Source organism: Populus euphratica, unplaced genomic scaffold, assembly GCF_000495115.2.
Source record: "Populus euphratica unplaced genomic scaffold, PopEup_1.0 scaffold1350.1, whole genome shotgun sequence".
Lineage (NCBI taxonomy): Eukaryota > Viridiplantae > Streptophyta > Magnoliopsida > Malpighiales > Salicaceae > Populus > Populus euphratica.
The window spans coordinates 23,149-37,579 of record NW_011501196.1 but is presented as its reverse complement, the minus strand read 5'-3'; the positions used below and the strand labels follow the sequence as shown (position 1 = coordinate 37,579).

Genomic DNA, 14,431 nt, shown 5'->3' with positions numbered 1-14,431 from the left:
TTTGAAAATGTTTGCATTATTTTTATATCCTTTTTATGATGAAAAAAATAGATAGGCCCATGAAATATCGCGAACCACTTATCTAGTATAAATAAAAAAAAAGGGGTAAGAACAATGTCATTTAGGGGTATCTGGATTTTTTATTATTATTCTTTGAATAGTAAAAATGCAAAAATACTTTTAGGATAAAAAATTAAGCTTGGCATATAGGGGAATTTTTGTATTTTTTAACTTCAAATGCACAATTAAATTACTGAAATGCTCTCGAGGTAAAAAAAAAAAGCACTTTGGCTTAAAGGTCATTTTTATCATTTTAACTTTGTTTTTTTTTTTAAAAAATAATTGTCAATAGGGCTAGGTGCAAGTTTGAACTTTAATGTTTAATAAATATTATTGTCATGGTTTCAAGTAGAGCATGTAGTGCCTCATAAAGGCTAGACATTGGTTTTCAAGATGTCATTCAAATCCTCTCCTTATTTCTTTATGTTTGGCTAACACATGTCCTTAACGCACCTTTATTTTAGTACTGTGAGCTCTTTTTTTTCTTATTTCCCTTTACCAATCAATTTTTTTTTGTCTAACCCTCTAGATTTTCAGAGCTACGCTCAATTTGTTTTGCCTTTGGATTTGATCCTTACTTTTTTGTTTTTTATTTTTTGCTATTGATCTTTTTATAGAGTTTTGATATTTTTTTTTAATTTTATCTTTTAATCCCAATTTATCATGTGTTGTTTTTACATCTTTATTCCTAATTCTTTTGATTTCTATTAACCCTTTTGTGCAACTTCTATTGATTTTTAATTTCATTTCTCAATGCATATTTATGATGTATTATTTTTTTTAATTTGAAATTCATTGTTTTTTTTTTTTGCTCTTTTGTTAAATGTTTTTCCTTTTTGATTTTACCCTTCAATCAAAATCTTTTTGTTAATCTTTAATTTATTTTTTATATTTATTTTTATTTTTATATTTATTCTAGTTCTTCTAATTAATGTTTTTCTTGTGGGACCCTTTTATATAATCCTTTTTTTTTCCTGATTTCATTATTTAAAGTTTGATTTGTTATGGATTGTGTTTTATAGTTTTTTCATATATTGTGATTTTCGAGATCATAAGTTGGAAAAGTTAATGCTTGTTGATATTCTTTTTTCTTGCGGCTTATTTTTTTTTATCTCATTTTTTGATATCATTATTATTATTTTTAAAAATAATTTTGTGATTTTTTTAAATTTTTTTTCTATCAAGTTATCCTTATTTAATGACATGGATCATGAATTTTGTGGGTTAATCCAAGATAGCTTGCCCATTATTACCTAGTTTATTTGTCTATTATTACCTAGTTTATTTGTCTATAATGTTGCATGGGCTGACCGAATGTATTTTTGTCCAATTTTATTCAATTTTACTTTCAAAGGTTTTTTTTTTAAGTTACAATCTCTTTTTTTTTTTGAAAAAAGGTTTTCTTAACTGAGGTTTATCAAATGTGTGTTAGATGTAAGTGTTTTTTTAATATTTTTTGAAAATATTTTAAGATAAATATTTTGAGATTATTTTATATTTTTTTAAAATTAATACATCAAAACTATAAAAAAAAACACTAAAAAACATTGTGTAGAAAGCTTTTAATGAAAAATGTATGTAATTTTGAAAGACAATGACAAATAATACTCTCTTTATTCTTTTAAATATTTAAATCAGTATTTTTTTTTAATGAATTTGCTGTCTTGAATTCTATTGAGATCTGTATTTTTAAAATCATCTAGAGAATGATTTTGTTGCGAAAATACAATCATAATAAACAAACAGAAAAGAGAAGAATCGTAGGGGGGCCGCACTTTTTTATTTATTTATTAATAAATAAAGTGAAATGGGAAATTGAGTATTATTATTATTATTATTATTATTTGGCTGATGAGATATGAACTAAAATTCGAAAACCCATGCAAGGAAATCAAATCCAAGTGGTGGCCATAAACATAGGGGACAGACATCTTAATTTAGCTTTCGAAGGTCAAACTCTCTCTCTAAACCCATCACAATATAAACACACGGTTTTGACTCTTAAATAACCTTAATTACTTTCTTAAACTTATTTATCATTTTTCACAATAAATAAATAAATCTCCCGTTCCAACCAATCAACAAAGAGAAAAAGGTAAAAAGGACAAAAACACAGGCACAGAACAAACCCCATTTTCTCTCTCCTTTCTCTTTCTTTTTGTTTCATTCCTCCGTCTCTTTCTTGATCCATGCCAGAAGGAGAAAATAATAATAATAATAATAATAATAATAATAAAACCATTGAAGATATATCGATTAACTATTGAATTCTTGAATTTTTCTTGCTTGGATGCTTAGATATAGAAGCCCATTTTATCATTATCGTTGTTGTTAAATCTCCAATGCGGTCTTTGAGAAGGCCACAAACAAGGGAAGGACAAAGAGGCAAATATCATAACAGGAAAACCAAGAAAGGAAATCTTATCTGTGAAGAGGAAACTATTAAAGATAGCTGTGGATCTGATGGTGGGTGGGGTATTGCTGGGAGGGAAGGAGGTAGAATTCGTTGCTTTTGTGGTTGCCGCAGCTAGGTTTGTAGTGGTGGGGCTGCATAGGAAAGGAATATGCAGCTTCACATCTCTCCTAGCATGAGAAGCATCACTATATCTTCGAGCAGCAACAATGGATTTATTGACTCAATGAAGATCAAAGTCGCAGCTCGCCATATCTCTTATCGAACCCTTTTTCATACTATACTCATTCTTGCTTTCTTGTTACCTTTTGTATTCATTCTTACTGCTGTGGTTACGCTTGAAGGAGTCAATAAGTGCTCCTCATTTGGTGAGTTTAGTTATTTATTTTTATTTTTCTAATTGCTTCTCAAGGTTTTCTGACGTGTTTAAATATTTAGTTTTGTGGTTGTTTTGATTGTGATTGTTTCTTGCTGCTGTGGTTACGCTTGATGGATCATTATTCGATTTGGGTTGGGATTGCTTTCTAATTTCATGATTTTCTCATTTTCTGTATGTGTGCATTTGGTTGTGGTTGTTATGGTGTGTTTGGATCCTGATTTGATCTGGGTTAAGGTTGTTTTTCACATGTAATGCATTTGTGTCTTTTTGTGTTATCCGGTGCCTATATATACATGAGTGTGCCTCATGTCTGGTATGAGCATTTGATTATTGATAATTTCAATTTGTTTACATCTCTTTTCTGCAATCCTAATACCGCGTACTTTCAATTTGTTTAATCATTTATATGAGCAGACAGTACACGGTATTGCCGGAAAAAGATGTAAAGAAATTGAAATTATCAATTATCAAATGTTCATGCCATACATAAGGCACATTATATATATAATTGTATTCATTTGATTATGATTTTTGCATTTGTGATTGAGATTGAGGATGATGGATCTCGTTCTGATTCAGTAGCATGTTATATTTGTTGTCATAGTAACTTCTTAAGCTGAATATATTTCATTCCATTAACTTAGCTTTGGGCTTCTTGATCAAGCATGGTTAATTCCTGGATTCTTCCATTTTCATTCATTTTTCACCTATGTTTGCACATTTATTTTAACCATTGAGGCTTTGCACTTGTAAATTGATAGGGAATAGGTTTCAAATTCATTAATTTATGAATTCTGGGAGATTATATTTTGATTACTATATATGATAAATATGAGCTAAATGAAGATTTGATGGACTTTTGCACATGTGAATTTTGATTATTATCAGATTACATTCTGGATGAAGAATGAGTTTTAGTCCATGCATGCCAATATCATATAAAATAGAATTTGATTACATGGTAGATTCGAACCTAGATTAATAGCAACTCACTGATACTTTAAACAGATAAAGACTTCTTAATCACAATTTGTGGTGGTTCATAAAACAAAAAATCACAATTTTTTTATTATTTATTTTGTTCTCATGGCTATTTCATTTTCTTTTTAATCCCCCTTATACTGTGAATTTTGTTCACCAGTGTTTCTAATTCAAACCATTTAAATGTTACAGAGCAGTCTGGATCTGCTTGTATCGTGTCTCCACTCTATTATGTCCTGGGATCTGGATCTAGGATTTCCTTCCATGATGATGTTTCTGTGTTTGTGGTGGATACTTGATTCTTGTTCTTACTTTGCTTTTGTTCTACAGATTGTTTAGGTAGGCGGTTAGGACCAAGGCTTCTTGGAAGAGTAGATGATTCAGGGGTAAGTAAGCTTTTTCCTTCATCATTCACAGTTTCAGATTAAATATATTACCTGCTCTCCTACTTTTGGATAATTTTGTTATTGGTTATTACAAATTGAATACTTATGCTGGTGGTGATGATGCAACAGAGGCTTGTGAAAGACTTTTACAAGATACTCAATCAAGTAAAAAATGAGGAAATCCCAGATGGTGTAAAGCTTCCGGCTTCTTTTAATCACCTTGTTTCTGAAATGAAGAACAATCAGTATGATGCAAGGACATTTGCGTTCATGTTGAGGGCTATGGTATGTGTCAAGTTATTCAAACATAGAGATAATTACTTTCGGATTTGGTTCATCTCCTTATTTTTAACTTCTTGGAGGAGAGCATGGTTGACAAATATGTTTTAGTTTCATGGTTCTGGACTTGTTTCTGCTCCTTTAATCTTGTTCTAAACTAGTTATATCCCTGAATGAGGGCTGTTAGACAGGAATTAGATTTTAACTTTCTTGGTTCTCGGTCATGTTTTCTGTTAAATGGTAATCTTAGCATTTGGAAATTTTTGAGGTGGAGAAATAAATGATATTTGGGTGATGCCTCTAACAGTAATTTTTTCTACTTTTGGTTCACCAGCGAAAGAAAGAAAGAAAGAAAGAAAAGGGATTCTAAAGCAAGGGGGATGGGTAATAGATGATACTTGAAATTTTTTCCTTGTGTATTCTATCAAGTAATGATTTGCCAGAAGTGTTCTCTGCATGGATCTATGAACTATTGCTATTAAATTATTGCATGCTAAATTTTTATAGACAAATAAAGAGAAAATTTAAGAGAATTGGAACTATTGCTATTCAATTACTGTGTGCTAGAAAATGATTTGTCAGTTTCATTCATCAATACTTTGTGAGAACTAAAATGCCAATTCAATCTATGCTCAAATAAATTATCTGACCCATTCTCCCAATCATTGAAGACTATTCTAAACCTAAAACATTACATTGGATGATGGACTTCAAGTTGTTATATGTTTATGCTGTACCGTCTGATCTCTTCATTTATATAGATCACTAATTCGAGCTTCAAACTTAACCTATTTGCTTATTTGACTATTTTCTTTGACATTGTGATAAATGAGGTGGCCATAATTTTGTGACCTTTCATGCCATGCCTTACACTTTTTGTATATCAACTATACTTGTTGCTTATTTTATAACTTTCTCTTTGGTGAGCATCTGATTCAGTTTTGATTTATTGCTTGCTTGGCATCCTGTTCAGGTTGTCACGGGATGTGTCCACAGGACCTCTTTACATTTCTATTCTCTAGGTCGTACGATTGTAATAATTCTAGTATGGTTGGGATGCTATAATTATTTTTGGTCTTTCAGGGGCAGAAGATAGGGGCAGTTTTCTCATAGTTTGGTAGTAAATTGGCTAATGTCATGAATCGTGGTGTTGTACAATTTGCTGACTGTGGAGATACCATCAATTGTTTCTTAATGATGTTCTCTAATAATTAGTTTGCAGCCTCCTTTTATGGTCGTGGCCCTTTCCTGGAGGAAACTCCTTGCCTCATGTTCTTTCTCTGCTATTCTTTTGTGTGTGTGTGTGTGTGTGTGTGTGTGTATTAAATTATCTCTTGGGAAAACATGCTATTGATATGACTCTTTCATTATTCAAAAAATAAATTGAATTATTGTGCTCAACTATGATGGAGCTGGAATGCTGCAGTCATGGGACTACTACTGTTGTATGTTTAAGTTTAGATCTTTTAACTGCAACATGTTCATGATACTTTGTCTCATTGAAGTGGATGTAAAATTTGTATTTAATATCTTTTGTTATGTCATGATCGATCCAGCAACTTCATTTGCATTTAGTCTCTTTTCTTATTATCGTATTCCACATATATGCATAAATTCATGTTAGGGAGTGGAGTTACTCATGCTTCTCCAAGAGAAAATAAGAAACAAAAATCTGATGGAATGTTAAGAAAATATTTTTAACTGATGTCATTCTTTTATTATCTTTCACAGATGGAAAAATTGGAAAGAGAAATTAGGGAATCTAAATTTGCAGAGCTGATGAACAAACACTTTGCTGCAAGTTCCATCCCCAAAAGTATCCACTGCCTCTCTCTTCGTCTGACTGATGAATATTCTTCCAATGCTCATGCACGTACACAGTTGCCTTCTCCAGAGTTCCTTCCTTTACTCTCTGACAACTCATACCACCACTTTGTCCTCTCAACTGATAACATTTTGGCTGCATCAGTTGTTGTCACTTCTACTGTCCAGTCATCTCTAAAGCCTGATAGGATAGTTTTTCACATCATAACTGATAAGAAAACTTATGCGGGTATGCATTCATGGTTTGCGCTAAACCCAGCCTCCCCTGCTATTGTTGAAGTGAAGGGTGTTCACCAGTTTGACTGGTTAACAAGAGAGAATGTTCCAGTGCTTGAAGCAGTGGAGAATCATAATGGTATCAGGGATTATTACCATGGGAATCATATTGCAGGGGCAAATCTTAGTGATACAACACCACGGAGATTTGCTTCTAAATTGCAGGCTAGAAGTCCGAAATATATATCATTACTTAACCATCTTCGGATATACATACCTGAGGTAATCTCATATGAAGTTTATCTTTTCTGTTGTCTTACTAGGAGACTAATGAATTATGATGTGTATGGTTTATTATAAAAGAACTAGGGAACTATAGATGTTAAAGGATAAAAAAAGAAAGGGAAAAAAACTCTAATTCATGAGGCATTGTTGTTGATGGATTAATTCATCTTCTCAGAGGTACAAACTCACCTGATCTCACTGGAAATTATAGTACCTCATCAGTCAAACAAAGTCAGGATTAACTTTAGTAGATTTACAAGTATCTGGGATTGTTGATAGCATTCATTGATTTTTATTGGGAGAGCCCTGTGAATTACTGAAGTTTCCAAAAATTTTATCATATTGAAATATGAATTAAGTGTGATACTTACAAATTGAACAAGCAAGATGGATATGAATAACAAATGATGTATTACGGGAAGTTAGGAAATTTTTTCTGAAAAAAGAAATAGCAGTTTGATGATCCAATGCATGTAGAATGGAAACAAAAATTTCTTCATTGCTTTTGTTGCTAACTTTAGCATTAATTTTTCCCTCCTAAGAACTAATGTATCATTAGTCCAACCTTTGAGGTTGGCCAAAGTTTTTGCATTTTTGTTTTCTTCATCTGTTGGCCCAAAATCTTCTTTCTGATTTGTTATGCTGAACAGCTCTTTCCAAACCTCGACAAGGTGGTGTTTTTAGATGATGATGTTGTAATTCAGCATGATTTGTCTCCACTTTGGGAAATTGACCTTAAGGGAAAGGTCAATGGAGCTGTAGAAACTTGTAAAGGTGAAGATGAGTGGGTAATGTCCAAGCATCTCAAGAACTACTTCAATTTTTCACATCCCCTCATAGCAAAGAATTTGGACCCTGATGAATGTGCATGGGCTTATGGAATGAATATATTTGATCTCCATGCATGGAGGAAAACGAATATAAGAGAAACCTACCATTCTTGGATGAAAGAGGTAAGCCCTACACTATTTAGTTTCTTGCTTATCCTAATAATTTTGTTGTTCCTTCTTCTGGCCTCCAACTTTTCTTGGTCTAATAAAATAACAGGATAGTGTTAATGCCTCTAAAATTTTCACTAACACGTTCATGTTGTTGTATTTGCTGTCTTATGTGGTAAGTGACTCCTTGAACATGCTAAAACATAACCTTGATTCTCAAAAACACAAAAACAAAAGCAATAAATAAATTCCTATCTAAAGAATCACTGCACTAGTAAACAAGCATTGCTAGCTCCAGCATTACTCTTTGAAAAAGAAAAAGAAAAAAATCCTATGAGTAGCACCGTGTTAGTAAACAACCTTCATCATCATCTTTTTGCTTGGTCATGGGCTTCTGTTTGTGTGTGCTTACAATGACTGGGTTCACAAGAAGTGATATTTTTGGTTCTATACACTCAATTAATTTGCAAGCACATCACTTTGGGTTGTTTCTCCCTCAAACTGTTCCTGTATGTTCTAGTTGATAGTTTCATATTTGTTGTCTGCCAGAATATTAATCAAACATTCAACTTCACCATTGATCTAAATTTTGATCAGTATCACAGCAAATACTGATATTTTGTATAGGTTATTCTTGTATGCACCGGATGTTGGTGAGGTTGCTTGCCCTTATAATGACTTGTATATAACTGTTGGCAAATAAGAGATGCCATGCGACCATTTTTCTCAGATTCTGGGTTATTTTGTGCAGAACCTGAAGTCAAACCTGACGATGTGGAAACTCGGAACCCTACCACCGGCTTTGATTGCATTTAAAGGTCATGTTCATCCAATTGATCCATTCTGGCATATGCTTGGACTGGGATATCAGAACAATACAAATATCGAGAGTGTAAAGAAGGCTGCAGTTATTCACTACAATGGTCAGTCTAAACCTTGGCTGGAAATTGGCTTTGAGCATCTACGACCATTTTGGACCAAGTATGTGAATTACTCTAATGATTTTATAAGGAACTGCCACATCCTGGATTCAGTTTGATTAACCATAGGGGCTAGAGCTATTATTGAAATGGAAAAAACAAGTGATTTCAGGTGCCATGTAAGTTTTTTCATGATTGAGAATTTTCTCAAGGTCTACTTGAGAAGGCAAGTAGAAAATCATACAGAAGGGGGCAGAGTTTCAGGTCTGAATTCACTGTCATACCTCGTTCCTTTGCAGAAAATGGCTGCGTCACCAGCACGGGCATGGGATTCTTTCTTTCAATCTTTAACATAGCAACCCATCATTTTTTTTCTTGGTTGAAATATGGATACTATCAGTGGGCTTCCTGCAGAGAGTCTATCTAGCCTGATTTCCTGGCACATATATTAGAATAAAGCAAGATACACGTGTTAGAAAGTGCATATGCCAATGCATCATACTGCTTGGTACAGGGAAGAGGAAGACTAGGACAGGCCTCTAGTGAGGGCTCAAGTATTGGTCTAGAAATGTTTCTTCCCTTCGTTTTTTTTCCTCGTTTTTTTTGCTAGCACCTCCCCCTTTTTTTCCTCGTTAATTCGATATCATCAAGGTGAAACTTAGTAGTAGGTAATGGAGATTGCTTTGTTACAGGACCTATTGAATTGGGGAACCTTTTAGGTTATATATCAGTATTTGTTATGTACGATTCATGAGAAACATTAAAATGCGCAGAAAATTCTTTTTTTTTTCTTTTTTCCTCTCTCTAGAATTCTGTGTGCTTTGGCGACCATGTCCGGTTTCAAAGTCTTGCTCCTTGCATCCTCTAACTGTTTGTGACGTATTATTTAACCATGATGCTAATGTGTTTTTTCTTGTGGGGAACAAACCAAGATGCTGATGTTTGTTTCCACAAAACCTAATCCCAGATGTCATGATACTCTTAGCTAACAATTTACAAAAAAGGAACTAGAGTACCATCCAACCTGCCAAATCATGTGGACAGGTCCATGATCAATTGTGAATTATATTCTTATGCAGAATAATTAATTTATGAGGCAGTCCATGTTTTGCATGCAGTTTCTGCCTCCTTTCCTCGTCGAGAAGAAAGTTGTTATGACTTTGACAATACCCTTGGGAAAGATACGGTCACATAGAGACAGAAATTTTATATACAATTTCTTTGGCAAGCAAGGGGGATTCTTGGTGTTTGTGGGATTCCATGATGACGAGGAATCCATTTACTAGTACGATTAACTTTCTTTAAGCATCCGAAAACCGAATGTGGTAGTTCTGATCTTCGTTATGCCTCACGCGTCCCAATTATCTTGAATGACTCTTGGGATTTTGCTTTTCGACCATTTGTTTGAATAGGTTCGTTGACAAAACAGATACCTGCTCAATAGAAAAAGAAGATGGATGCAGACAAAATGGGTCTCGTCAGTTATCATCGAAAGAAGAAATGGAATTGTATTTGATGTTTCCATGGCTGCCTGCCTCCTTGACAGGGTCCTCGTAGACTCTTCCACGCATTGGCTGCCTTCATTTTTGACCATTGTAATAATATCATGAATCTATCTGCTTGGCATCGACATCCTCCCATTTTTCTGGCTGCATGCCTTAGGCGGTGCATAACATTTTTAAACCTCCTCTTTTTTTTTTTCTTCTTTTTTTCCCTTTTAATTTCAGGTTGGAGCCATGGAGGCATGATAAATAGATACATCTATCTCCACATCTCCTTAAGATAGTAAGTCTGCCACTAACCTGCCCGCCTGCCCATGCAAGCTTTAGCAGACAATAATGATTTAGTTTTAGTGCTCGGCATCAAATTTGACAATGTCCTCCAGAAGCTGCAGTTTTTTTTTTTTGCTTTAAAAAAGTGTGCATGTGCAAAGAAGAATGAATGAAGTCTGGTGCTGTTAATTTAGCAGTCACGCCTCTTTTTTGTTTATTTCTTTCATACTGGCTGCTAGAAGAGATCAAAATAAAAACAAAGGTAAAAAATATTGTTACGTGTTAGTTTGAAAAATATGCAGAGTGATTAGTGAATCTTGATCATGATTGAATGGCTATGATGATAGTGCATTGGCAAACATAAATCTGTGTATAAGTGTGACACACAATCATAATAGAGGAATATATGGTTTTTTAGTATTATTTCTTTCTTCTGCTTCTTCTTCTTCTTTTTTTTTTTAAAAAATAGCACACCGTGTGACATTGTAAACCTGGGAAACAAAGGCTAAAAGTCTTATCAAGTATAAAAAAGAGAGAAACCTGTCCATTTCCCTTAGTCATAGGAGAAGGCAAGGATGGAAGCACCGACCATAGATTTAGAAGACTTTGAAAACTTCGAAACAGCCTCCATTCAGGGGATTTATTTGATCCCTATTCACTATTGATACACTCACATCAGTTTTTTCTTTTTCTTCTTCTCTTTTTTCTTCATGTTTGGATTTTCTTTAGCTAAAAAGAGATTGGCCCAGATCAGTTTTAGAGAAAAGTAAGCCAACCCATCAAGGATTTTCCCTTTTGTTGAATGTTTGTTTTGCTTTTTTGATGACCCAGTTGAGGATTTGGGTTGACTTTAGTGTTTATGGGAGCGTCCTCTTGGTGGTTTTTTTATTTTTTATTTTTTATTTTTTATTTTTTTATGTTGTTATGTGCATGCAAGTTATCCATATTCTTTGAGTGTTTCCTTTGATTTTGAGGATTTGTTTGAGGAAGAACTACTTGAAGTTTTTTAGGTGGTTGTGATTTGTAGAAGATTTGTTGTTAGAAATCTTGGTATGCTTATATGTACGTGTGTTTGTGATTTCTTTCTATTTGCGTGGCCTCCTGCATCATTTTGTTGCAAGATAGCGTGGTTAGCTTTGCTTCTAATTTTGGATAGATTCACCGGGCTATATTTGATTGCTGGAAATCCCAGTTCAAAACTATTTCCTTAACAGTTTTTCTTTTTTGCATTACTCACCTGTTCTGCATAACATATTCATGTGCTCTCTGTTTCTTTTTTCTTTTTTTGATTTCGTTTTTATTTGGCAGAGTATCCAATTCAGGATCTTGGTGAAATATTTGTCTCTGTGAGGATCCAAATCAAGAAATTTAGTGGGCTTGATTTGAAATAGAAATCAATCGAGATAAAAGGTTCAAGTAGAGGAGGGTGACTTGATTTTGAAAGACTGAATCTTTGAAGATGGCTGGGGTGCAAGATCAGTTAGAGATCAAGTTTCGATTGGCGGATGGATCGGATATTGGTCCCAAAACCTTTCCTGCTGCTACAAGTGTTGCCACCTTGAAGGAAAATATTCTTGCCCACTGGCCTAAAGGTTAGATAACCTTTCAAAGGTTCCCCCCCCCCCTCAAATCTCAAATTATAATCTTTTCTCTTGACTGTTTCATTATGAAATCTGGCACAAATTGTGCTCTAGAACAGACATGTACTGATTGTGGGCTTCTATTTAAAATTCTGTGCAATTTACACAGAAGCAACAACTTTGACAAGATGAAGTAGAACCATGTTTGTTTCCTTCTGCCTTGAATCAATATGCATACCCAATCCATTATTTGAAGAAATCCTTGATTTATTCAGTTACAATTATCAGATACATAAACTGCAAGCGTTTTTGTTCTTATGAATATTCATGAAAATTTGTAACAAAATTCTGAAATCTGAACTGATATCAACACTGTTTGCCTCAAACCAAAACTGAAGTAAAAAATTATTTTGTTTTCATGTTCAGTCATTTCTTCATCGTTGTTGGTAATTTGGATTTTAATACTCTTCTTCTTTCTTCAGTCAAGTAATTTAGAAATTTACTGAGACTCTAGTTTGGGTTGTAAGAGGTTGTTTTTGTTCATTGGCAATCCAGTATGAATACGTTTCTGTAAAGCAATTGCATTTTAATTTTCAGATGCTAGTTATTAAGAACCACTGTCAAACTTTATAGCATAGCATCATATTTGTCTTGTCATCATGCTAGATCAACAACATCTTTAAGTTTTTTTTTTTTTGCTGTTTATTCTCCAGTATAAACACGAGTTCTCCGTTCTGAACTTTGATGCTTTCTATGGTTTTAAGTAATTTCCAAGAAATATAATTCGAGTTATTTAAACCTGTTAATATTTGACCAGAAAAGGAGAATGGACCAAGGACATTGAAGGATGTCAAGTTAATAAGTGCAGGAAAAATACTGGAAAACAACAGAACTGTAGGGGAATGCCAAAGCCCACTGTGTGACATCCCTGGTGGGGTTACAACCATGCATGTTGTTGTTCATCCATCTTCTGTAGAGAAAGGTACGAGTATTCTTCCATCATCTAATAATGACGGCCAAAACTTTTAAATATATTTTTTTTTCCCACCGGCTGTTTCTTGGAGCCTCTTGGAAATAATTTTTTTGTTTTGTTTGAGCACTTCGCAACTAGCATGGCATGTTTTGTTCTTATGTAGAAATTTTCTAGGTTCCCATATGCTTCTTTTTTTCGGTGAAAAAGCCTTGTTGGTGGTTTTGAGAATGATACCCTGTCCCATTCTTTCCCCTTTTCTGGTCTACCATGTTAGATAATGGCTATTCTTGTGAATACCTTATTACTTACAGGCCAGGGACAGCAGAAATGATTGCATTACATTGAGTTCCCAGGCACCTTATAAATTATAACGCAATAGTTTATGTCTATTCAACTCAATTATTGGCAATTTCAATTCTATATTAATGGAAAGTATACCTTTGCCAACTATACAGCTGACTACCTAATCACTTTGGCCTTGTCCTGTTGCTTGTAGTTTATTTGAATAATCAATTCTGCTGCTAGTGTCTTATTAAAATTTGTATCCCTTTTTGGCGGAGCAGAGAAGAAAGCGGCAAACCAACCAAGGCAAAGCAAATGCGTTTGTGTTATATTATAATTTTCACCTCCAAGAGCAGGAATTACATCAAGGTAAATTTAGACACATGATTATCCATTTCATCTTCAACAAAACACCATGCTCTTTAAGTTAATTTTATGTTCTTTTTCTGTGTTTTCACAGGTATAGAGTTTGGTGCTGGTAAAGATAAGGAAATTGGCAACTTGTGGATTTGATGAGAGGCAATGACATTATGAACTTTTATTATATATCCATATATAGGTGCAGGTCATAGCCTCCCCATACAGTTTGCAGATCCAACCCATTTGGTATACCACGATTGTATTTAAGTTGATTTAACTTTGCTTTCATGCAACTAAATCTCAAATTTAGTTGAAAATTTCTCACTGGCACCTATCCCAGATTTTGCATATTAAATTTGTGTCACCTCGTCTTGTATCATTCATAGCTGGACAATTTGAGTGAGTATACCAATTCATGTTGGAGGTCATTATTTACCTAGCTGAATGCTGAAGAGCTCGACTGTGTTCTGGAATGCAGAAAAAAATCTTGGCCATTCCTGATCAAGTGTATCATTGTGATTTCAAAATGTCTAAAGTTAAATGTAGTTTATGAGTATTGCTTTTTGGACTTCCATAGTAGTCTTGATCTCTACGACAGACAATGCTACGACATGGAGCTCCTTGACAGTGAAGAAAATCAACATATTGCTAATCTCTGAAGACTTTTTTGAAGAAGGAAGGTTATATTACTGACATGTTTACTTCTATTGTGGGTGATGTATTTGGGTTGAAAGCCATATGCACTCTTCGTTTGTGTGAAGGATCTGCGAATATCCCTGCTTG

General features: G+C 33.9%; 2 protein-coding genes across 3 annotated transcripts; both read left to right on the top strand.

Annotated features, from left to right (window-relative positions):
• The first annotated feature begins 2,186 nt into the window (after positions 1-2,186).
• Positions 2,187-9,473, top strand: LOC105117428 (probable galacturonosyltransferase 14). The gene is made up of 6 exons (XM_011015091.1): positions 2,187-2,841; positions 4,164-4,219; positions 4,349-4,504; positions 6,230-6,820; positions 7,474-7,776; positions 8,513-9,473. Exons 1-6 carry the CDS (start codon positions 2,625-2,627, stop codon positions 8,798-8,800), a joined length of 1,611 nt encoding a protein of 536 aa, XP_011013393.1. The 5' UTR covers positions 2,187-2,624; the 3' UTR covers positions 8,801-9,473.
• A 1,469-nt stretch (positions 9,474-10,942) lies between these two features.
• Positions 10,943-14,112, top strand: LOC105117427 (membrane-anchored ubiquitin-fold protein 2-like). Of its 2 annotated transcripts, none has more exons than XM_011015088.1 (5): positions 10,943-11,329; positions 11,762-12,045; positions 12,851-13,015; positions 13,570-13,657; positions 13,749-14,112. In XM_011015088.1, exons 2-4 carry the CDS (start codon positions 11,913-11,915, stop codon positions 13,623-13,625), a joined length of 354 nt encoding a protein of 117 aa, XP_011013390.1. In that variant the 5' UTR covers positions 10,943-11,329; positions 11,762-11,912; the 3' UTR covers positions 13,626-13,657; positions 13,749-14,112. The 2 variants fall into 2 exon arrangements, with proteins under 2 accessions (XP_011013390.1, XP_011013391.1); XM_011015089.1 differs by having other exon boundaries at positions 10,945-11,219.
• The last annotated feature ends 319 nt before the right edge of the window (positions 14,113-14,431 follow it).

Excerpts from the sequence above, each read along its gene's own strand:
- LOC105117428 (XM_011015091.1), top strand. The coding sequence starts at position 2,625 with ATGCAGCTTCACATCTCTCCTAGCATGAGAAGCATCACTATATCTTCG. Across the intron at positions 2,842-4,163 it reads CAATAAGTGCTCCTCATTTG|ATTGTTTAGGTAGGCGGTTA; the intron begins GTGAGTTTAGTT and ends TTTGTTCTACAG. Across the intron at positions 4,505-6,229 it reads CGTTCATGTTGAGGGCTATG|ATGGAAAAATTGGAAAGAGA; the intron begins GTATGTGTCAAG and ends TATCTTTCACAG.
- LOC105117427 (XM_011015088.1), top strand. The coding sequence starts at position 11,913 with ATGGCTGGGGTGCAAGATCAGTTAGAGATCAAGTTTCGATTGGCGGAT. Across the intron at positions 12,046-12,850 it reads TCTTGCCCACTGGCCTAAAG|AAAAGGAGAATGGACCAAGG; the intron begins GTTAGATAACCT and ends ATATTTGACCAG. Across the intron at positions 13,016-13,569 it reads TCCATCTTCTGTAGAGAAAG|AGAAGAAAGCGGCAAACCAA; the intron begins GTACGAGTATTC and ends TTGGCGGAGCAG.